This window comes from Panthera onca, chromosome D3 (assembly GCF_046562875.1).
Source record: "Panthera onca isolate mPanOnc1 chromosome D3, mPanOnc1 haplotype 2, whole genome shotgun sequence".
Taxonomy (NCBI): domain Eukaryota; kingdom Metazoa; phylum Chordata; class Mammalia; order Carnivora; family Felidae; genus Panthera; species Panthera onca.
The window spans coordinates 7,974,681-7,996,913 of NC_138350.1; the positions used below are offsets into that span (position 1 = coordinate 7,974,681).

General features: G+C 52.6%; 1 protein-coding gene across 10 annotated transcripts in view; it reads left to right on the forward strand.

Moving 5' to 3' along the window:
* CUX2 (cut like homeobox 2) overlaps positions 1-22,233 on the forward strand; it is a 327,139-nt gene that overhangs the window by 299,448 nt on the left and 5,458 nt on the right. For 9 of the 10 annotated variants that reach the window (XM_060612293.3, XM_060612296.3, XM_060612292.3 and 6 more), the window contains 11 exons: positions 644-835; positions 937-995; positions 1,486-1,534; positions 1,607-1,727; positions 2,953-3,627; positions 4,495-4,596; positions 9,531-10,321; positions 11,050-11,209; positions 17,781-18,050; positions 19,267-19,455; positions 20,670-20,943. In XM_060612293.3, coding sequence (XP_060468276.2) covers positions 644-835; positions 937-995; positions 1,486-1,534; positions 1,607-1,727; positions 2,953-3,627; positions 4,495-4,596; positions 9,531-10,321; positions 11,050-11,209; positions 17,781-18,050; positions 19,267-19,455; positions 20,670-20,943 — 2,882 coding nt within the window. The remainder of the gene's footprint in view (positions 1-643; positions 836-936; positions 996-1,485; positions 1,535-1,606; positions 1,728-2,952; positions 3,628-4,494; positions 4,597-9,530; positions 10,322-11,049; positions 11,210-17,780; positions 18,051-19,266; positions 19,456-20,669; positions 20,944-22,233) is intronic. The other variant, XM_060612288.3, reaches the window with a different exon arrangement.

Consider the following 22,233-nt stretch of genomic DNA (forward strand, 5'->3'; position numbering starts at 1 on the left):
CACACACACACACACTTTTGTGTCTAGCTTCTTTCACTTCATAGTATATCCGAGAGAGTGATTCATGCCGGTGTTAGTAGTTGTAGATTATCCATTTTCAATGCTGTATAGTGTTCCATTGTGTGGATGTACCACAACCTGTTCATCCATTCTCTGGTTGGAGGGCACTTGGAGGCATTTGGAGCCCAATTTGGGGCTGTTACAGAGAGAATTGCTATGAATATTCATATGTGTTCACATGTGTATCTTGGTGCATAGATGGCTGCTTTTCCCTACACATACCAAACAGAGACACGTCTGCCCTTGGTGAATGCTGCCAAGCGATTTTCCAAATCACTAACTTGTTCTTAAACTTCATCACAGTTTGGACCCATCTTTCTCCAGAAAACCTCCTCTGCCCATTCCCCCTCAGTTTGAATAAGAGAGGGAAATCATCCAGGCTGGTAGGACTGGCCTGAGCAAAGGCTCAGAGGTAAGAAGAGGAAAGCCAGAGCCTGTAAGGAGGAGCTGAGTCACTCTGGGGTGCACGGCATGGGGGCCATGCCATAGATGGATTTCCCATTCTCTTTGGGATTCAGGGGTGGAGCCCTGCAGCCCCCTGCCCCACACCTCCCAGCCCTTCAAAGCCCCACTCTGTCCTCAGGATAAGGTGAACTTCGCGCTGTGCTCAGGCCCCCGGCTTGAGGCTGCCCTGGCCTCCAAGGATCGGGAGATCCTGCGGCTGCTGAAGGATGTGCAGCACCTCCAGAATTCTCTGCAGGAACTGGAGGAGACCTCTGCCAACCAGATTGCGGACCTGGAGCGGCAGCTCACGGCCAAGTCCGAAGCCATAGAGGTAGCCCTTGGGAGAGGAGGTGTGCAGACAGGATCTAGGCAGGGCATCCCCAGACAGAACGACGTGGACCAGCCTTGAACCATCTTTATTTTCTCCTCTAGAAGCTGGAAGAGAAGCTCCAGGCACAGTCTGACTATGAAGAAATTAAAACAGAGCTGAGGTACTCAGCAGAGGGGGGCTCCACAGAACCCCCAGCCCTCTTCCTTGGCAATGCGGGGCCCTTGGCAAAGTGCATGATCTTCCTCCTCCCACCACATCCCATTTTGTGATGCCCTTGTCTCCTCTCCATGGCACCTTGGGTATCAAAACCTAACCATGCATGGCCCCTTGCCATCAAGAGCCACCTATTGGAGAGCATGCAGGGTAGCCTTGTGGTCAGTGCTGTGATCAGTGCCTTGTGATCAGGTTGGCTGGGGCCCGCGAGTGTGGGAGTGGGTTAACGCAACACCCCTCTAGGTATCGATGGAACCGGTTCACGGGCCTGCTACTCAAGGCCTGTCGTTGCCCTGAGTCCAGTGTTATGTAGGGTCCACGGGGTGGGGCAGTTGTTCTCAATCGGGGAAGATGAGCTAGAGGAAGTATCTCTCAAGACCTCTCCCGAAGCCCGGGGAATGTGGCTGGCCTTGGACTCTCTCCACTTTCTCTGGCAGCATCCTGAAAGCCATGAAGCTGGCCTCTAGCACCTGCAGCCTCCCGCAGGTGAGTGTTCCCGCCACTGTCCCCGCGTTGCAAGCTGACCTTGAGAGCCGTCTGCCCACCATGCCCTCTCAGCCCAGCTTCTTGTCTCCTCAGGGCATGTCCAAGCCCGAAGACTCGTTGCTCATGGCAAAGGAGGCCTTCTTCCCCACGCAGAAATTCCTTCTGGAAAAGCCTGGTCTTCTGACCAGCCCTGGTAGGGGAGGCAGGATGCTCTTGGGGCCAAGGGGCCGGGGTGGGGGCTGTTTGTGGGCCTCTGGCCTTCTCCACTGTCTCCCATGCAAGCAGAAGAGTGATGGAGAAAAGGGTGCACATTGATCGAGCGCCCGCTGTGTGCCTGGTGCTGAGCTGGGTGCTCTCCATGGCCAAGCCAGCTGGCAGTGTCCCGCACAGTGTCCACACTTGCCTTCCTCACACAGCTCACCCAGGCCCTCCCAAGGCCCTCCAAAAGGCTCCAACTCATCCCCGATCCTTAGTGAGCAGCAGGAAGAGGTCACAGGGCACAAGGAGGGCATTCACATTGCACCCCCCACAGCAGGCTGCTGGAAATGGCCTGTAGACATTGCTGTCTCCCCAGATCACCTCCTCAGCTCTTCTCCCCACACAGTGGCTCCATGACTTTGTCGCCATGTGGCGCCGGCCAAGACTCTCTGTGCTGCCTCTGTTTCCTCATCTATAAAATGGGGTCAATAATGGATCCACTTTGTGGGTGCTGTTCACATGGGGAGTGCAAACACATAGGATGCCTAGGACGAGGAGGGCTGGAAGGCAGGCACCAGGAACGGGCATCCTGCTGAGGTGGGCATTGATCTGAGCTCCCCACCTCGGGGCCAGGTGCTAGCACGTAACAAGTGCTCAATGAGTGTTCTTGATGGGGTGGGGGTGGCTGCCCAGAACTGGAATGTGGGCCAGGCCTGCACAGGTAGGGATTTCAGAATCAGAAGGGTAGCTTTTAGTACTGCTGGATGCCTATAACACTTCTCTCCCCCACCCTGCTGCCCTCTCTCCCCTCGTCCTGCCCCTCAATTTCTCCCTCATGTGTGTGTCTTTCTGTCTTACACTGTCTCTCTGCCTCCCACTTTCTATCTCTGTCTCTGTGCCTTTCTGTCTCTTTCTGCCTTTCACGCTGGCTCTGCCTCGCTGCCTCTCTCCGTGTCTCCCCTGCGCATCCCTCTTATTTCCCTCCCCTGTGCATCCCATCTCCCCTGTGCATCTCTCTTATTTCTGTCTGTTTCCCTATCTCTGTTTCTCTGGTGTCACTCTCTGGGCGTCACTCTCATGATTTCTTTCTTTGTCTCTCTCCCTCTCTCTCTCTGTCCCTCTCTCTTTCTCTCTCTCTCTCCCCACCCCCATCACTGTCCGCTTCTGTCTTTCTCTCTGTCTCTCCTCTTTTCCTCCATCTGTCTCTCTTGGCATTCTAGAGGAGGACCCTTCAGAGGATGATTCCATCAAGGACTCCCTGGGCACAGAGCAGTCCTACCCATCGCCTCCACAGCTCCCGCCACCGCCAGGGCCTGAAGACCCCCTGTCCCCCAGCCCTGGGCAGCCCCTGCTGGGCCCTGGCCTGGGCCCCGATGGCCCAAGGACTTTCTCATTGTCCCCCTTCCCCAGCCTGGCTTCTGGGGACAGACTGGCAGGGGACACACTGCTGTCCAAACATATGATGCCCCCGGCCACCTTCAAGGGGGAGGCGGGTGGCCTGCTGGTGTTCCCCCCAGCCTTCTATGGCACCAAGCCGCCCACGGCCCCTGCCACCCCAGCTCCTGGCCCTGAGCCACCCGGGGCCCCTGAGCCTGTAGATGGGGGTGGGGGCAGCACAGCTGGGGCAGGGGCCGGAACCGAGGAGGAGCAGCTCGACACGGCGGAGATTGCGTTCCAGGTGAAGGAGCAGCTGCTCAAACACAACATCGGGCAGCGGGTGTTTGGCCACTATGTGCTGGGGCTGTCACAGGGCTCGGTCAGCGAGATCCTGGCCCGGCCCAAGCCCTGGCGCAAGCTCACAGTGAAGGGCAAGGAGCCCTTCATCAAGATGAAGCAGTTCCTGTCGGATGAGCAGAACGTGCTGGCTCTGAGGACCATCCAGGTGCGGCAGAGAGGTGAGGGCCCATCCCGAGGTGAGGGGCTCGGGCCCAGCCTCCCCAGCCAAGCCCAGGGCAAAAGGCTGGCTGGGGGCTGAGAACACAGGCTCTGGGGTCATAGCCTAGTTCTGCCACCTCCCAGCTTTGTCACCTGGGGCAAGTGACTTTGCCTCTCTGTGCCTCAGCCTCCCCCTTTGTAAAATAACGAAATGTATCCTCGTCCCTCCTTCCTGGGGCCTTTGGCTACCTCTTGCTCCCCACATGGGCCTAATGGGACAGCTCAGGCTGATCATTGTGGGGAAGAGGCTGGGCCCGGGAGCTGCCCTGGCAGGTATTTCCTGAAGACCTCCAAGCCTCAGTTCACCCATCCGTGAGATGGCCTGGGTTCCTGCCAACCTTGCCAGACTTGATTTTTAGGGTAATCCTTGTGAATGGCCCAGGCTTTGACCTCATAAACACCTGAGTTTTGAGTTCCAGCTCTGCCATTCACCCACTGAGTGACATGCCTCAGTATCCCCATCTGTCCCCATCTGCCAGCCTCCTATGAGGGTTAAATGAGTATAAGCTACTTAGTACAGCACCTGGAACATAGGAACTGTTTGAGAACTGTTAGCTATGGTGGTGGCAGCCATCATTGTTATCATGTTATTATTAATATTAATACTAATACTATTTCAAGTCAGAATCATTTGTAGATCCGGTTTGTTACACAGACTGGCTAAACAGCGGTCTTGCCACACACACTCAAGGTCTGGCCCTCCCTCTCCCAGCCCTGGCCCTGGAGCCCTCGAGGGAGGAGGGGACCAACCCTTCACCCTGCCCAGCTCCAGGGACTGACCCCCAACATGCAGGTCCCCCTGACAGATGCCCCCTTGCCTCCCCCAGGCAGTATCACCCCAAGAATCCGCACACCAGAGACAGGCTCAGATGACGCCATCAAGAGCATCCTGGAACAGGCCAAGAAAGAGATCGAGTCCCAGAAAGGGGGTGAGTGTGACCACAGCAGGTGAGGCCTGAGGCCTCCAGGGACTGCCCAGAGCAGGAGGTAAGGCCGGGTCCACCTTCATCCACCACAGCGGGGATTCCGAGCAGGTCAGAACTGCTTTGCCAGCCAACCTGCACCAAGCAAGGTCTGGGCCTGGAAAGCACCAGGTCCAGGTTGGTACGGCAGCCACCAGCCATGTGTGACTATATCCATTCAAATTGTTTAAAGTTAAATAAAACTACAGCTTCAGTTCTTCAGCCTCACTGGCCACCTTGCAAGGTGACAAGTGAGACGCCGTAGGAGACACCCAGTGACTGCTGCAGCACTGGTCTGGATTGTCCGGATGTCCTCAACTTTGAGGAGACACAGTGACCAGTAATCACACAGGAGCTTGTCAAGAACAACGCTCGAAGCCTCACCCTCCTTCCTGCACCTCCTCCACTTTCTAGTTCCCAAGGAGACCCTGTTTTCCTGCCTTCCTCCTACCCCCCAGACTGCACCTTCTGCACTTTCCCAGGGCCCTGTATTAGCCTCCTCGTGCTACTGTTCGGCCACAGACTCAGTGGCTAAAAACAGCAGAGTTTATTCTCTCACAGTCCCAAAGGCCACAGTCAGCCTCACTGGGCTAGAGTCAAGGTGTCAGCAGGGCTGTGTTTCCTCTAGAGGCTCCAGGGAGAATCCATTTCCTTACCTTCTCGAGCTTCTGGAGGCGCCCACATTCCTTGCTTCACGGCCCCTCCTGCATCCTCAAACCCAGCATCACAGCATCTTCCTCTCTGTCTCTGATCCCCCTACTTCCTCTCACAAGCACCCTTGTGATGATGTGGGGCCCACCCACAGAACCCAGGATCTCAAGACCCCTAACTTAATCACATCTGCAAAGTCCCCTTTGCTGTGTGAAGTCACGGTTCGGGTCCCAGGGACTGGGACGTGAGTGCCTCTGGGAGACCCTCATTTAGCCTACCAGAGTGTACATTCTCCATCAGCCCCTCAAACGCAGGGTGCCCCCCAGGCCCTCTGACTTTAGTCTGATGTTTCTTAGGTGAGTTGGTCCACTCCTGGAAGTTCCAACAACAGCCAAAACATCCCTTCTCCGGGCCACACCTCTCTCGAGAGTTATGGAGCCATAAGCCAGCTGCTGGCTGGGAATGTCCACCAGGGTCCCGCACTGACATCGAAGAGTCAGTGTGTCTGAGACAGAACTCCCTCTCTGCACCCACCCCCCTCCCCCTCCCCGAACCCACCAGCTCAGGACTGGGAACCTGTCGAAGATGCTGCCTGACACCCAGGCGGGGCGAGAGGCTGTCCTGGACTGCCACCATCATCACTTGCTGGGACTGTTTCATTAGCCTCTTCACTGGTCTTGCCAGTGATATTCTAGGTCCCACTGCAGCCCATCCTCCACCCAGAGGCCAGAGAGATCTTTCTGGAGCATACACAGGGTCATGTCACTTCCACAGCTCCTCCCCATTGCCCTCAAGATAAAAATCCCAGATCCTCAGGGTGCCTGGGTGGCTCAGTCGATTGAGCCTCCAGTTCTTGGTTTCAGCTCAGGTCATGATCCCAGAGTCGTGGGATTGAGCCCCATGTCCCTGTGGTGGGCTCGCACTGCGTGTGGAGCCTGCTTGAGATTCTCTCTCTCTCTCCCTCTGCCCGTCTCCCCTACTTGCTTGCACTCTCTCTATAAAATAAAATTTTATTTTTTAATTAAAAAACCCCAGCTCCTCAACAAGGCCTCCAGGCCTTATGGTCTTGACTCCTCCCAACCCCCAATCCTTCTCGAATGAAATGCTTATAGCCATGTCCATTCTCATGCTATTCCCTATGCCCCTAATGCCGTCCTCACCCCTGGCCAATTCACAATTCAACTCAGAAGTCACCTCATCCAGGAAACCCCCCACCTCCATCCGGATGGAATGGATACTGATCCTCCTTGGACCCCCTATAATCACCTATATTGCTTGGTGCAGTGGAGCCAGAGTGGCCGGGCTGCAAATTTTGGCTCTGCTGTTTATTAGCTGTGTGACCTTGGAAAAGTTACTTAGCCTCTCTGTGCCTCCATTGTCTTACATTTAAAATAGGCACAGTATTAGTACTCCTTTCCTATTGTTGTGTGAGGATCTTGTGTGAGAATAGGACTGGCAAGCACTCAGCCTGAGGGCCTGGCATGTCGAAGGTGCCCCTGAAGATCTAGCCATCCTCATAGTTAACATCGTCATTATTTTTCTCTCTCTTGTTGCATTTGTTCATGTTACACATGCCTCTGCTGACATGTCTGTACTTCCTATCAGTCTGAGGGTTTTTTGCAGCCAGGGACCAACTTGCATCCCTGCACCCAGCACTGTGTAGCACAGCACAGTGTAGACTGTAGCGGACTTTGGACCTGATGCTGGCTTCATGCTCCCGCTTTGTGGTGTCTGCTGCCCCCTGGTGGCACCTCAGAGCAAGTGTCTCGATTCCCAAGCCTCTGCGGCTGGAGAGCCAAGGGCCCTCCCGGTGCCTGGTCCCTGGGAGGGGCAGAGGATGCTTACCCCGCTAGGAGCCTACACTGCCCCATCCAAATAATCCACTGAGGCCCATCTATGTACACCTCAGTTTCTTTCTTCTTGATCGGCTCCTGGAGCAAGAGAGGCAGTCATTCGGTAAACATTGGTTAAGCACGTACTGCATACTGGAAACAGGTTACAGCTGTGAACGAGACACAATAGTGGAGTGAAAAGAACCATGAGAAAAAGACTAATAGAACTCTTCCATTAAACAACAGGACAGCTGAGACCAGAGAGGGAGAGATATACTCACAGTTACACAGAGGCCAAGGGAGAACCCAGGTCTCCTGGCTCCCTGTACAGTGCTCTCCCATGGGGGTGGAAGGGTCAGAAACAACACACAAGACAGCACGGAGATTAAAAAGGCAACATCACTGCAGAGTGGGCCAGCCAGGGGCATTCCATGCAGGGTCTGTGAGGAGAGGGCAAGGGAAAAAGTGCCCGGGCTGTTGCCCCATGCCCCTGACAAGAGTGAAAGCAACTAACAGCCCCCCAGGGAGGAGACAAATATGACTAACTGCTAACTCGAGAGTTCTACTCTGGGAATTGAGGGAAATATCCAGGATGGGGACAAAGATTTATATACAAGCTATTCCTTTAACGTTGCTCACAGCAGTGACAAACTAGAAACAACCTAACTGTCCAGCAGTGGGGGATCAGGTAAATAAAGCAGAGACTATACCTTCACGTGGCATAGGCAGTCATGAAAGATAGAACTTCTAATCATAAGACAAAATACTCATGTTGATACTGGGTGGGGGCAAACCAGGCTACACTCCCACATCAAGTATGATCGCCCCATGTATGAAGTTAGAAAGCAGCCCAAAGGAAATACGTGAGGAGATTTCATGTGGTTGCCTTTGAGAGAGAGATCAAGGGGATTTTTCTTTTCATCTTAAGTTTTGCTTTCTTAACTCTCTGCAATAGGCATGCAGTACTCTTTTATTTTAATTGAGGCAAAATTTACTAACCGTTTTAAAGTGAACAATTCCATGGCATTTAGCATATTCACAATGTTGGGCAGCCACCACTGGATAGCATTCTGTTTGTGTGACCATGTCACTATTCATTATCCTTTCTGTTCTCCATGAGCATTTGGGTTCATGCCATTATTTTGCTATTAGAATAAGTGAAGCAGTTTATTTTATGTGCTGTAGTGTTTTTCTTGTCTTTGACATTTGCATAGATGGATCTTAGCACATTTAAAAGACAGGTCTTGGGGCGCCTGGGTGGCTTGGTCGGTTAAGCGTCCGACTTCAGCTCAGGTCATGATCTCACGGTCCGTGAGTTCGAGCCCCGCGTCGGGCTCTGTGCTGACAGCTCAGAGCCTGGAGCCTGTTTCGGATTCTGTGTCTCCCTCTCTCTGACCCTCCCCCATTCATGCTCTGTCTCTCTCTGTCTCAAAAATAAAAACGTTAAAAAAAATAAATAAAAGGGGCGCCTGGGTGGCTCAGTCGGTTAAGCATCCGACTTCGGCTCAGGTCATGATCTCGCGGTCCGTGAGTTCGAGCCCCGCGTCGGGCTCTGTGCTGACAACTCAGAGCCTGGAGCCTGCTTCAGATTCTGTGTCTCCCTCTCTCCTTCTGACCCTCCCCCATTCATGTTCTGTCTCTCTCTGTCTCAAAAATAAACGTTAAAAAAAATTAAAAAAAATAATAATAAATAAATAAATAAAAATAAATAAATAAAAGCCAGGTCTTTTTTTACGTTACATTTTCCCCATGAGCACTTTCTCTACATATGCTAAAATCTCTGTCTACCTGGTTTGTGATGGCTGTCTAATATTCTGCCATACGGACGGACCGTAATTTATCCAACCCCCGATTGTTGGACACAGAAGTTGCTGCCAACGTTTTGCTGGCATAAACACAGGCATACCTCTTTTGAGTGCATTTCGTTGTGCTTTATAGATGTTGCTCTTGGTTTAAACTAAAGGTTTGTGGCAACCCTGTGTCAAGCAAGTCTGTCGGCAGCATCGTTCCAGCATTTACTCACTCGGTGCCTCTGTGTGACATTTGGGCAATTCTCTCAGTATTTCCAATGCTTTCATTATTATTCTATTTGTTATGATTATCTGTGGTCAGAGATTAGGGCTTCCTGAAAGCTCAGGTGATGGTTGGCATTTTTGAGTGATGAAGTATTTTTTAGTTCAGGTATGTACGTTGGGGTTTTTCTGAGGCATAATGCTGTTGCACACCAAATAGACTACGGTGCAGCATAAACATAATTTTTGTATACACTCAGAAACCAAAAAATTCATTTGACTGGTTTTATTGCAATATCTCCACAGTATCTCCAAAGTATACTCACACAGATGCCGTGAACAACTTTGCCCTTGAAACCACGCCCCTGACCGTGGGCCTCTGACCACCCTGTCCTCCTCCCCACAGGTGAGTCCAAGAACTCCACGGCCCCACTGGGCATCACCAACGGCGCAGCCCCCGCCAGCACCTCGGAAGATGCCATCAAGAACATTCTGGAGCAAGCGCGCCGCGAGATGCAGGCGCAACAGCAGGCCCTGCTGGAGATGGAGGCCGGCCCCCGGGGCCGCTCGGTGCCTCCCTCGCCCCCAGAGCGGCCCTCGCTGGCTACTGCGAGCCAGAATGGGGCTCCGACCTATGTCAAGCAGGAGGACAGCAGCGGCGGTGGTGGCGGCGGGGGAACCAGCAGCAGTGCCACACAGACCTCCCTCACGGTCTTGTCCCCTGCTGCCTTCGTGCAGAGCATCATCCGGAAGGTCAAGTCGGAGATTGGCGACGCCGGCTACTTCGACCACCACTGGGCCTCGGACCGTGGCCTGCTCAGCCGCCCCTACACCTCTGTCTCACCCTCCCTCTCCTCCTCCTCCTCCGGCTACTCCGGACAGCCCAACGGGCGGGCCTGGCCCCGTGGGGACGAGGCCCCCACGGCCCCCGAGGACGAAGCGGCGGGGGGCGAGGACGAGCCTCCCAGAGTGGGCGAGCTGAAGGCCGAAGGTGGCATACCCGAAGCGGGCAGCGGTGGGCGGCTGGCCTACTACCCAGCATACGTGCCCCGCACACTGAAGCCGACCGTGCCGCCCCTGACCCCCGAGCAGTACGAGCTTTACATGTACCGGGAGGTGGATACACTGGAGCTGACGCGCCAGGTCAAGGAGAAGCTGGCCAAGAATGGAATCTGCCAGAGGATCTTTGGGGAGAAGGTGAAGATAGTGGGGCCCACGGGACCTGGGGCGGGTGGACCACCGGAGGACCCAGCCCCCGGTGTTCATGGTCTTGAAAAGACAGGTTGTGTGCATGAACAGGAACAAGGCAAAAGCAGAATTCAAACGCAGGTCTGCATGACCCCAAACCCTTTTTCCTGCATCCACTTGTCCCTGGGTCCTGTGGGAAGGGAGGGCTGGGCTGACATTCAGTTCTATGGTTGTTAAAGCAGTGAAATGCTTCCCTCTGGTTAGGAGTAGCCACTTACCTCTCCTCCTCCAGAACCCTCCGTTCCTCCCAATGGTCCAGCCACCAAAGGGTTAAGACTCAGCCCAGCCAGGGTTCCCCTGCAATACCAGTGGTTAAGTAGTTTTGAACATCACGTCTGCCCTTGGCAGAGGAGCAGGTCGAGAGTCAGGTGAGCTGAGAGGAGGAGGAATGACATCAAGGGAAGATGCCTCTTCCTAGAGGAGGGGGCTTTTGAGGGGGCTTAAAATCAAGAAGGATTCTTACACGTAGGGATATCTGGAAGGGCACTGCAGATGGGGGGGGGTGGGCACAGCACAGGCACACAGCAGGCACCTGGGAAATGAAGAACAAATCAAGGCAGCCCTGGCCTCCCAGGGAATCAGAGTGAACAGTGGGCCAAGTGTCCTGCAGAGAGGGAGGGGATGGCCGGGGTCCCAGGGGCCTGCCTCCCTACACTTCCTGCTCCGCCCATCCCCAGGTGCTGGGCCTGTCACAGGGCAGTGTGAGCGATATGCTGTCCCGGCCGAAGCCGTGGAGCAAGCTGACACAGAAGGGGCGAGAGCCCTTCATCCGCATGCAGCTGTGGCTCTCAGACCAGCTCGGCCAGGCCATCAGCCAGCAGCCCAGCGCCTCTCAGGGTGAGTGTGGTCGGGACCCTCTCGTGGGCTGCTGCCAGTGTGCCCCTAGATGGTCTCCCTGCTTTTCGTCCTTCCTTCAACCAGAGGAATGACGTCTGCCGGTGGTTTTAAACTCTAGGTGGCGCCTAGGTGCCTACAGCAAGCGGAGAAAATCTTTGGATGCAGAGCTGCCCTCCCATCCCCTGACCAGAATCACTGATTGATCTCTTTTTCCGAGCGATCCAGCATTCAGCCTCAGAATCCTTAGCGCAGACATTTGGGCTGTTGTCCATCCATTAATGATGCACAGGCAAGCTGGAGTCTGAACGTTGCCTGAGCGAGGAAACTGAGGCTCAGAGAGTTGCCCAAAGTCATAGAGCCAGAAACGGAAGGATGGAGTCAGGGGAGGGACTCTAGGAAGGCTAGGCTCCCTCTGCCAGGATGAGCAGTGGGCAGGCCAGTCAGTCCTGGTGAAGTGCAGGGATCAACAAGAATACTGCCATAACACCAGGCAACAAAATCATCCCAGGAGATGGGGTTTATTTTAGAAGTTCGTGTCCACAAGACAAGACTGCACATTGTTGGAGCATTGGCTACAAGCCTATAGATTAAAATATCAAAAAGAGGGGCACCTGGCTGACTGAGTCGGTAGAGCATGTGACTCTCGATCTCGGGGTCGTGAGCTCAAGCCCCATGCTGGGTGTAGAGCTTGCTTAAACAAAATGTTGGGGCACCTGAGTGGCTCAGTCGGTTAAGCGTCTGACTCTTGATTTTGGCTCAGGTCATGATCTCTTGGTTTGTGGGATTGAGCCCTGCATTGGGCTGCACACTGATAGCAGAGCCTGCTTGAGATTCTCTCTCCCTCTCTCTCTGCCCCTCTCCAACTGGCACATGCAATCTCTCTCTCACTCTCTATTAAAATAAGTAAACCTTTAAAAAAATTTTTTTTAATGTCAAAAAGAGTCACCACTCACCAGCCTGGGGAGAGGGGTTCCACAGGGAAGGGGACCAGGAGGAGATCGGGAGGGGAGGGCTCTGGCTGGCTCTGTTACTTTTTTTTTTTTTTTTTTTTTTTTTCAGAGAGAGAGAGAGCACAAGTGGTGGAGAAGGGCAAAAGGGAGAGAGAGAGAATCTTAAGCAGGCTCCATACTCAACACGGAGTCCAATGCAGGGCTCAATCCCATGACCCTGGGATCGTGACCTGAACCAAAATCAAGACTCAGGATGCTCAACCAACTGAGCCACCCAGGCATACCTGTTGCTTGCTCTTTGTCTTTAAAACAAACAGGGAGGGGAGCCTGGGTGGCTCAGTCGGTTAAGCGTCCGACTTCAGCTCAGGTCATGATCTCACGGTTCATGGGTTCGAGCCCCACATCAGGCTCTGTGCTGAAAGTTCAGAGCCTGGAGCCTGCTCCAGATTCTGTGTCTCCCTCTCTCTCTGCCCTTCCCACCCCCTCAAAAATAAACATAAAAAAAGTTGGGGAGAGGGGCGCATGGGTGGCTCAGTTGGTTAAGCATTAGACTCTTGGTTTCGACTCAGGTCATGATCTCAGGGTTCGTGGGTTCAAGCCCCAGACTCTGTGCTGACGGCACACAGCCTGCTTGGGATTCGGTCTCCCTCTCTCTCTGCCGCTCCCCTGCTCGCTCTCTATCTCCCTCTTTCAAAAATAAACATTGAAATTTTTTTTAAAAAATAAAAAGAGGGAAATTTGAAGCAAATAACAGAGTGTTAACATCTATTTGGGTCATGGACCCAGGGAAGGGAAGGAGGATTTACATTTTCTTTTTTGTATATTTCTAGACTTTGAAATATTTTAGAATTAAAATTTTAATTGAAAATGCCTGCCCCACCAGGCTGTTTTAAGAAGCACCGCAACAGTTCTAATGACCGCTGCCGTTTGTCACACACACGGCTGAGCACTTGGTACTTTCATCTGTAATCCTCACGTCAGTCTTGACTGGAGGGACTGTTTGTCATTCCTGCTTTCCAGAAGAAGAAATGGAGGGTCTGAGTAGGACAGTGATTTGCCCAAGGTCACCCGCTGGGTAGTGGCAGAGCCAAGCTTAGAACGCAGGGCATTTAGCCATTAGGGTCCACAAGAGTGCCCACCCCATTTACCATAAATTTACCACTTGAACCCCTTTTAAAGTGTACAATTCAGTGGCATTTATTACATTCACAATTTTACACAACCACCACCTCTGCCTGGTTCCAGGACATTCTCATCACCCCCAAGAAGAACCCTGTGCCCATTAAGCAGTCATGCCCACTCACCCCTCCCCCAGGCCCTACAACCACGAATCTGCTTCTGTCCGCATGGATTTGCCTCTTATCCATGGAATCGTACAATATGTGGCTTTTTGTGTCCGGCTTTCACTTAGCATATGTTTCCAGGGTACATCCAGGCTGTAGCATGTGTCAGTACTTCATTCCTTTTTATGGCCAAATGATATTTCCTTTAGACCACCTTTTGGCTACTGTGAATAATGCTGCCATGAACATCCGTGCGCATGTTTTTGAACACCTGTTTCTGATTCCTTTCGCCGTATACCTCAGAGTGGACTTGCTGGGTCATATGATTTTTTTTAACGTTGTTATTTATTTTTGAGACAGAGAGAGACAGAGCATGAGCAGGGGAGGGGCAGAGAGAGAGGGAGACACAGAATCCGAAGCAGGTTCCAGGCTCTGAGCTGTCAGCCCAGAGCCCGACGTGGGGCTCGAACCCACAGACTGTGAGATCATGACCTGAACTGAAGTCGGGCACTTAACCGACTGAGCCATCCAGGCGCCCCATATGATTATTTTTTTATATAGTTTATCTATTTTGAGAGAGAGCGTGCACTCACATGCACGCATGGCAGAGAGAGAGGGAAAGAGAATCCCAAGCAGCCTTCGTGCTGTCAGTATAAAGCCCGGTGCGGGGCTCGAACTCATGAATGGTGAGATCATGACCTGAGCTGAAATCAAGAGTCGGACACTCAACCAACTAAGCCACCCAGGTGCCCTGGTTATATGATAATTCTATGTTTAACTCGCTGAGGAGCTTCCAACCTGTTTTCCATAGCGACTGCACCATTTCACGTCCCGGCAGCAGTGTGGCGGGAGGGGTTCCTGTTTCTCCACCTCCTCACCAGCACCTGCTATTCCCCCTCTTTGACTGTAGCCATCCCAGCGGGTGTGAATTGGTATCTCATTGCAGTTTGATCTGCATTTCCTCTATGTCTAATGGTTCTGGTTTTTAAAAATGTCTTTGTTGTGTAGGATAGAATTAGGCAAGGACAATCAAGAAAGGTGTTCCTCGTGGAGGAAACAGGACAAGCAAAAGCTAGGAGGATCATTCACAGATTGGGAAGGGAGTGAGGCCCAGTGAGCGTGGCCACCCCTGTCTCTCCACAGACCAGGAAGCCAGGGCCCAGGTTCATGGAAGCAGAGATGTGAGCGGCAGCTGCTGGCTTGGTATGGTAGGGGGTGGCCGATCCAACCAAGGCCCCCACAGCCACCACCTGTCCACAACCTAGAGGCAGGAGAGGTATCCACTGCCCATAAGGTCCCACAGAGTCCAGCCATCGGGTTGAGTATGAACCTGTTCCGGCCCCCATTTTGTCCTTGGCCCGGCGACTTGAGGGTGAGCTGCTTGCCAAAGGCAGGTTCCAAAGCACGGCCTCCCTCACACCAGCTGCCTGCCACAAAACCTGCTTCAAATCACCAGCCCTTCAGCGAAGCCCACAGTGGTGGGCATGGGTACATGTGTCTGAGGCTTCTCAGAATTCTCTAGCAGTTGAGGAAGCCCTGTTCTCCCCACCTCGTCTCCGACTTTTCTCCGAGTCTCTCCGTGTCATCTTTCCTCTCCCCTCTCCCTTATCTTTCTTGCTGCCTTTCTTACTGTCTCTTTGTCCCGGTCTCTCTCCCCGCATCGCCTTCTTTCTGTGTCCCTCTCTCCCACTCTATTCTGTGTCCTCCGTCACTCCATCCCTCCTTCCATCTCTCCCTCACTGTCTCTCTTCATCGTAACCAATTGTCCCGTTTGCCCAGGGCATGGGACTTTCTGTACGACAACCAGGAAAGGCCTGGGCAGACAGACCAGGTGGTCACCTGCTCTCCCCACTCTGCCCCGCTCACATTCCTGTCCAGAGCCCCTGCTCAAGCCCCAGCCAACCTGACTGTCCGTGTCCAACCTCTCTGTGCTTTGTATTTAGTGTGTTCCTCCTGATAGAGTTGATTTCTGAATCTTTCAGTAATTTTGTCAGAAGCAATCCTTGAAGTCAGAGTAGTCAGAAGAGGCCAGCGTTCTGCCTGGAGGCTGGCTGGTTTCAGGCTAATCATCTGGGTTGCCCTCCGTCTCCTCATCCCGCTCCTTCTCTGGCTGGAAAGCTGGCCCTTTAGGTAGGGATGCAGGTTTTCCAAGAGGCAGATGCCTTCGAAGACCCTAGATTCTCCTCCAGCGGAGCCCAACCCCTCTCCCGTGGCAGCGAGGGAAGGACTCTTGAAACAGCCTCTTGCTTCTCCAGACTGGCCCTTCCCCACCAGCTTTGCCTCTCTGATGGTGACAGTGATGGGGGGGGGGGGGGGGAACGTGTTAGCTCCAGCATCACATGTTTGCCACCTGGATGACCAGGATCACCCCAATTTGGGGAGGCAGGGAGCAATAGTGTTCTCCTGACACCAGATACGGGCTGTGATGTCACCACTCAGAACTTGGGGGCTTCACTTTGCACCTTGCAGGGATAAGCAGAGGTCCTGACTCAAATTTATTCATTCAACAGGCTTCTGCCCAACACCTCCTTCTTCCCCAGGCTCCAGGACTCACCCACGACTTACCTGTGGTCCCTGCCTCCAGGGGCTTGTCATGGATAAGAGGAGAGTGATTCAGGGACTGGGCTTTAGCAAGGTCATCCTACCCAACCTGTCTTCCACTTGGCTTTCTTAATATATATTCACACAAACATCTTTTGATAAATGAAAACTGTGGCTTATAAACTCACTTTTTAAATATGCCATTGTACTGTGGACATCCTTTCAGCTTTGTTGAGATGAACTTGACATATTAACATTGTGGGAGTTTAAATGATGATGATATGGTGATGATACGATATGCCTATGTATTGTAAAATGTTTGCCACAGTAAGACTAGTTACCACATCCTTCGCCTCACGTAATTACCATTTTGTTGTTACGTTGGGAATAGTAAAGTCCCTCTTTCATAGGCAGTGTCGAGTATAAAATGCTGGATTATTAACCAGTCACCACACTGTACATTAGATCCCCAGAACTTACTCATCTTATGTGGACATCTTTTCATTATGTTGTTTTATGTTCATTTGTTTATTTTGAGAGAAAGAGAGCACAAGCAGGGGAGGGGCAGAGAGAGGGAGAGAGAGGATCCCAAGCAGGCTCTGTGCTGCCAGCACAGAGCTCGATGTGGGCCTCGATCCCACAAACTGTGGGATCATGACCTGAGCCGAAATCAAGAGTCGGACGCTTAACCTACTGAGCCACCCAGGCGCCCCTCATTACGTTATTTTTAATTGCTTCGGGAAATGACCGTATTTTATTTAGCTGATCTCTGACGGTTGAGCTTAAAGGGGTTGCCAACTTATTTTTTTGTAACTTTTCATTTCCCAAGTAATTTCTAACTAACTGAAGAGTTGAAACAATAGAACAAGCTCTCTGTACCCCACACACAGGCTCACCAACCGCTAATTTTGCCACACGTGCGCTCTTTCTCTCCCGACCATTTGAGGTATTAGTTGACAACATCATGTCCCTTTACCCCTAAATGCTTCAAAAAGTTTTTTCCCAAGAATGAGAAAGAAATGTGACAATGATACAATACTGTTAAGGTAGCCCACTATCTATATTCAGGTTTCTTTGGTTGTCCCTATAATATCCTTCACATAATTTTTTAAAGTAAATTATATGCCCAACATGGGGCTTGAACACACAACCCCAAGATCGAGAGTCGCGTGCTCTACCGACCGAGCCAGCCCGGCACCCCATCCTTTATAAAATGTTGTTTCTCCCTGTCTAGGATCAGATCCAGGACTCCTTGTATTTAGTTGTCGTGTCTCTTTAGTCTCTCAATCTGAACAACTCTTCTGCCTCTCTTTGTTTCCCAATTTTGACATTTTTGAAGCCAGTCATTCTATAGACTGTCTCAGTTCAGCTTTGTCCGATGCTTCCTTGCGCGCTTTTAGGAGGAATATCACGGACCTGATGCTGTGTCCTTCTTCTCAGTACATGGCATCAGGAGGCATCAGTGTTAATTTGTCCTTTGACTGGCGATGTTAACTTTGATCATTTGGTTACGGTGATGTCTGCCAAGTATCTATACTGAAGAGTTAACTACTTTTCCTTTTGTCGTCAATGAGTGTCTTATAGAGAAATACCTAGAGACCATGTAAATACCCTACTCCTCATCAAATTTGTATTCACTAGTTTTTGCATCCAGGATGGTCCCTGCCTAAGATACTACTATTGTGGTTGCAAAATGGACTGTTGCCAACACTTGGCCCTAACAAACAAGCCATCCAAACCATATTTGTCTGTTCCAAATGGCAGTAACTGCCTTCTCTGTCTCTCTGTGGCCCACAGCCAGTCCCACGGAACCGAGGTCCTCGCCGTCCCCACCCCCTAGCCCCACGGAGCCGGAGAGGAGCTCCCAGGAGCCCTTGAGCCTGGCACTGGAGGGCAGCAAGGAGAACCAGCAGCCGGAGGGACGCTCCAGCTCCTCGCTGGGGGGGAAGGTGTACTCGGGCAGCCAGGCCACGGGGGGCATCCAGGAGATTGTGGCCATGTCCCCCGAGCTGGACACATACTCCATCACCAAGAGAGTCAAAGAGGTCCTCACAGACAACAATCTAGGTACAGCGTGGTGGGAATCAAGGATGCTGCCTCCTGCCTTGATTGGCTCTTATTTGCCTTAAGCAGAGTGTCCTCACTGAGATCCCAGGGCCCAGAGTCCAGCCTGCAGGTGCATCCAGGACTCTGACCTGGGTCGGGTCCCTAGAATAGGACAAAAGGGAGGTGAGGGCAGGTCTGATGTGACCTGAAATCCTCAGCCCACAGTTGACAGTGAGACTCTGGCACAATCCTGACCCAGTGCCGAGCCCCTTGCCCTCTGGGGATACAGGGGAGAAGCTGTCCTAGAACTCTTACATTCTTTGGATCACAAAATCCTCTGAGTCTCCAGTGCAGGTCATGCCCCTCTCCCAGAGGGGTGCACACGGACCCCAAATTTTTCACTGCAATTTCTATTATAAAAATAAGACATGTTCATTATTTTAAAATACCAAACAGTACGGGGTCGGGGGGGGGGGGGGGCTAAAAAGTAAATAAAATTCCCCCAACCTCCCAATCATCCTCCACAGTTCTTATATCTTTGATACTTTCTGAAAACCTGCAAGAATATATGTATACCTTATTTCTTCATTTTTTTCCCCATGTAGCCGGATTTATATACGCACTGTCCTAGAATTTGCTTTTTAGAAACGAACACTGTTTTGTGGACGCCCTTCCACATTAGAATGATCAGACCCCCTGCAATCTTTTTCCCTGTTGCAGACTGTTTCAGGCCAGGGATGTCCCACATTTTTTACCCAATTGATGGGCATCTTGGTTATCTCCAGTGCCTTTGAAACTGCATCCGTGTGCATCTTTGTGCCTTTGAGCAAGTACAACTGGTGAATAGATCCCATTGGAATCAATTGATCCCGGCAGTGGAATTGCTGGATCAGAGAATATGCACATTGGAATTTTGATAGAATCTGTCAAATTGCTCTCTAATGAGGTGATACTAGTTTGTATGCATGAAGTTTTCAGACACGTTCAGGGAAGCTCCTACGAGGAAAGAAGGCCTAAATTATGAAAGCGTTTTTGTGGGTAGCTGTCGGGTCCCCTAACCCCAACCCCCTTTTTACAGAAAAGTCCCCTCCAGATTCACACCTGGTGTGGGTTCCCCGGTGTGTATGGTCCTTCCTTCCGAGTTAGTGGAGACATCCCCGGGTTCTCCTCTTTTTCTTGTCTCTTGAGAGCACTCTTCCCAGCCTGGGGGTAACAGGTTGCCCTCCCCTGTCCCTAGGGCAGCGGCTGTTTGGGGAGAGCATCCTGGGACTGACGCAGGGCTCCGTGTCTGACCTGCTGTCCCGGCCCAAACCCTGGCACAAGCTGAGCCTGAAGGGACGGGAGCCCTTTGTGCGCATGCAGCTGTGGCTCAGTGACCCCCATAATGTGGAGAAGCTGAGGGACATGAAGAAGCTGGAGAAGAAAGGTGAGCACTGGGTATTCCGGGTGTGACTACAGGCTTTCCCTTTGGAACCGTACGTAGTTGTAACACAGATACACCCAGGGCCCCACCGATCCCACCTCAGCCTGGTGCGGGCTGCAAAAAACAAAACAAAACAAAACAAAAACATAGCAATCCCCCAGAATATAATTGAAAGCAATTAAAACATTTACTATATTTCCCGTGAAAATCCCCATACCTCCCCTCTCCCAGCATCCTTCCATACACCCAGAGCTGCTTCAAAGTCTTTGCTGGTCCCAACTGCATATTCCCCAGAATGCTCTCTCGCTCGCTCGCTCTCTCTCTCTCTCTCTGATCCCTCTTTGCCTATTACCCAGATTCTGAACAACAAAGCACAACATTGGTCCAGCAAACAGGAGTCCTCCCTTGTGGGTGTGGAGGCGATTGCAGATTCTTACATTATATCCCTGAAAACATGAGCTGGCATTGAGCACCTGCCGCGTGCCCACCCGATCTCATGCTGTGCTGAAGGGATTCTAAAAAGCTCAAGGTTGGGAGATGAGATACAAGGAACTGAAAAGTTGTCACCCAGGGCACCAAGGGCCCAGGGCCAAGCCAGGCTGTGAGGGGCACACGAGCTGTTGGCATCTGTCAACTTTGCAGTTGAGAGCTTGGCCTGCCACTTCCTGGCTGTGTGACGTTGGGCAAGTTAACCCCTCTCTCTGTGCCTCATTCGCCTTCATCTGAAAAATATAAAAGTCTCATTGCGGTGAGGATTAAAGTACATCCTCCATTCTGAAGTAGGCTTCGTTTTCTCCCCTACATTTTGACAATTTGAGGGTGCGACGTGCAATTACGGGGATGGTTTACATTAATGTCCTTCCCCGGCCCCCAAGACTGCAGTGACATTCAGTGACGCTTCTGTCAAGAGGACGCTGAGTAGCACCGGTTTTGAGCACTTCCTGGGAGGGCCCTGCTAAGCCCTCTGCATGCTCGACACCTGGGTGCTAACGGCCAGACTGAGAGGCAGGTGTGAGCAGACCGGCCTCTCGGCAGAGGGGCCGGAAGGATGTGGAAGCAGAGCGAGGAGGGGGAAGAGGATGAGAGTGGCAGCGGGCCCCTGAGTTTGGGGCACCAGCCTGCAGCCGCCCCCTCCCCGCGCCCCCGTGTGCTTGCTGCCCCTGGGGGCTGGGCCTCGGGTCAGCCCCCCTCAGTGCTTCCTCCCCCGCCTGCCCCAGCCTACCTCAAGCGCAGGTACGGCCTCATCAGCACCGGCTCGGACAGCGAGTCTCCAGCCACCCGCTCCGAGTGCCCCAGCCCCTGCCTGCAGCCCCAGGACCTGAGCCTCCTGCAAATCAAGAAGCCCCGAGTGGTGCTGGCGCCCGAGGAGAAGGAGGCGCTGAAGAAGGCCTACCAGCTGGAGCCCTACCCCTCCCAGCAGACCATCGAGCTCCTCTCCTTCCAGCTCAACCTCAAGACCAACACCGTCATCAACTGGTTCCACAACTACAGGTGCAGTACTGGGGCGTGCCCACCGGGAGGGTGGCCCCATGCCAGGGCGGGGGGAGCCCAGCTGGGCCTCTGAGAGGCGGGGAGGCCGTATGACCTAGGTGTTGAGATGCAGATCCAGGCAAACCTGGGTGTAAATCCCACCTCCACCATTTCCAGCTGTGAGAACCTGAGCAAATCACTTCACCTCCCTGAGTCTCGGTCTCCTGACCTATAAAATGGGAACCATAGTGGGATCTGCTTCCTAGAGTTGTCCTGAGGACTCAGTGGGCTCCCGTATTTACGCAAAATACCGGCCACGTGGTGTGGGGCAGGTGATGACATTGTTGTCACTGCCTTAATTACTCATCCGGTTTGCTCTGTGTCTGCCTCTGTGAAGGGACAAGGAATGGTATTTGGGGCACGAGCCCGAGGAGCCCTACCAGCCCACTGAGACTCGTGTCGGGGCCCTGACTGGGGGCTCTTGGCCTCTCTCCCCCCAAGGCCAGAGGAACCTCTCTGGCAGCCCCTTAGCCTCCACCCTCCTGGGGGAGTGAGTGATTGCTGCTTCTATGGCTGCCTCCCACTCACCAGTCTCTAGTCTTGGGAGTCCCTGGCCTGCAGTGGTGGCTGGGCCTCCTGGGAGTTCAGTCCCAGGGCCGGCTGGGGGCATCGACTGGATTCAGCGGTACCTGAGGAGACTGCAGAGGGGTTTCCTGAGTTCAGGGGAGAGCGCTGCGGAGAAGGCTTGGTGGAATTCTAGGGACCGTCTTTGGGCCCCCTCCTCCCACCAAGCCGGAGCAGGACAGGTCTCTGGTGTCCGTGTTGTGCCAGACAGGAGAGTCCACCAGTGTATTCCAGGGGCAGAGAGAAGGTGTGTTGCTCCCTAAGGAGGAAGAGGAAGGGGGAGCTTAGAAAGGTGAAACATTTGAAATCTCTGTCCACAGCCCCGGCACAGGCACCACACAGACCTGAGTTTAGTCCCACCTTGGCCGTGTGCTCTTGGGCAAGTCACTCTATTTCTCTGAGTCTCATCCCTATTTTACAGATAAGGAACCTAATACTCACCCCACAATGCTGAATCAAGGATCAAATGAAAAACTTGAGGCATAAATATGGTGTTAAATATTACTGCTTATGCTCTGGCTCAGACTTGGGGCCTTCCAAACAGCAAATGACATAGGTCCTTAAATCCTTATATCCCCTTTCCCTTCCTGGGGGATATGGGGATGTCCTCTCCCCTCTTGTTCCCCACAGGAACTGAGCACTCCACTTTTATCTAACATATTCATTCAACAAATAGTTAGCAATGTA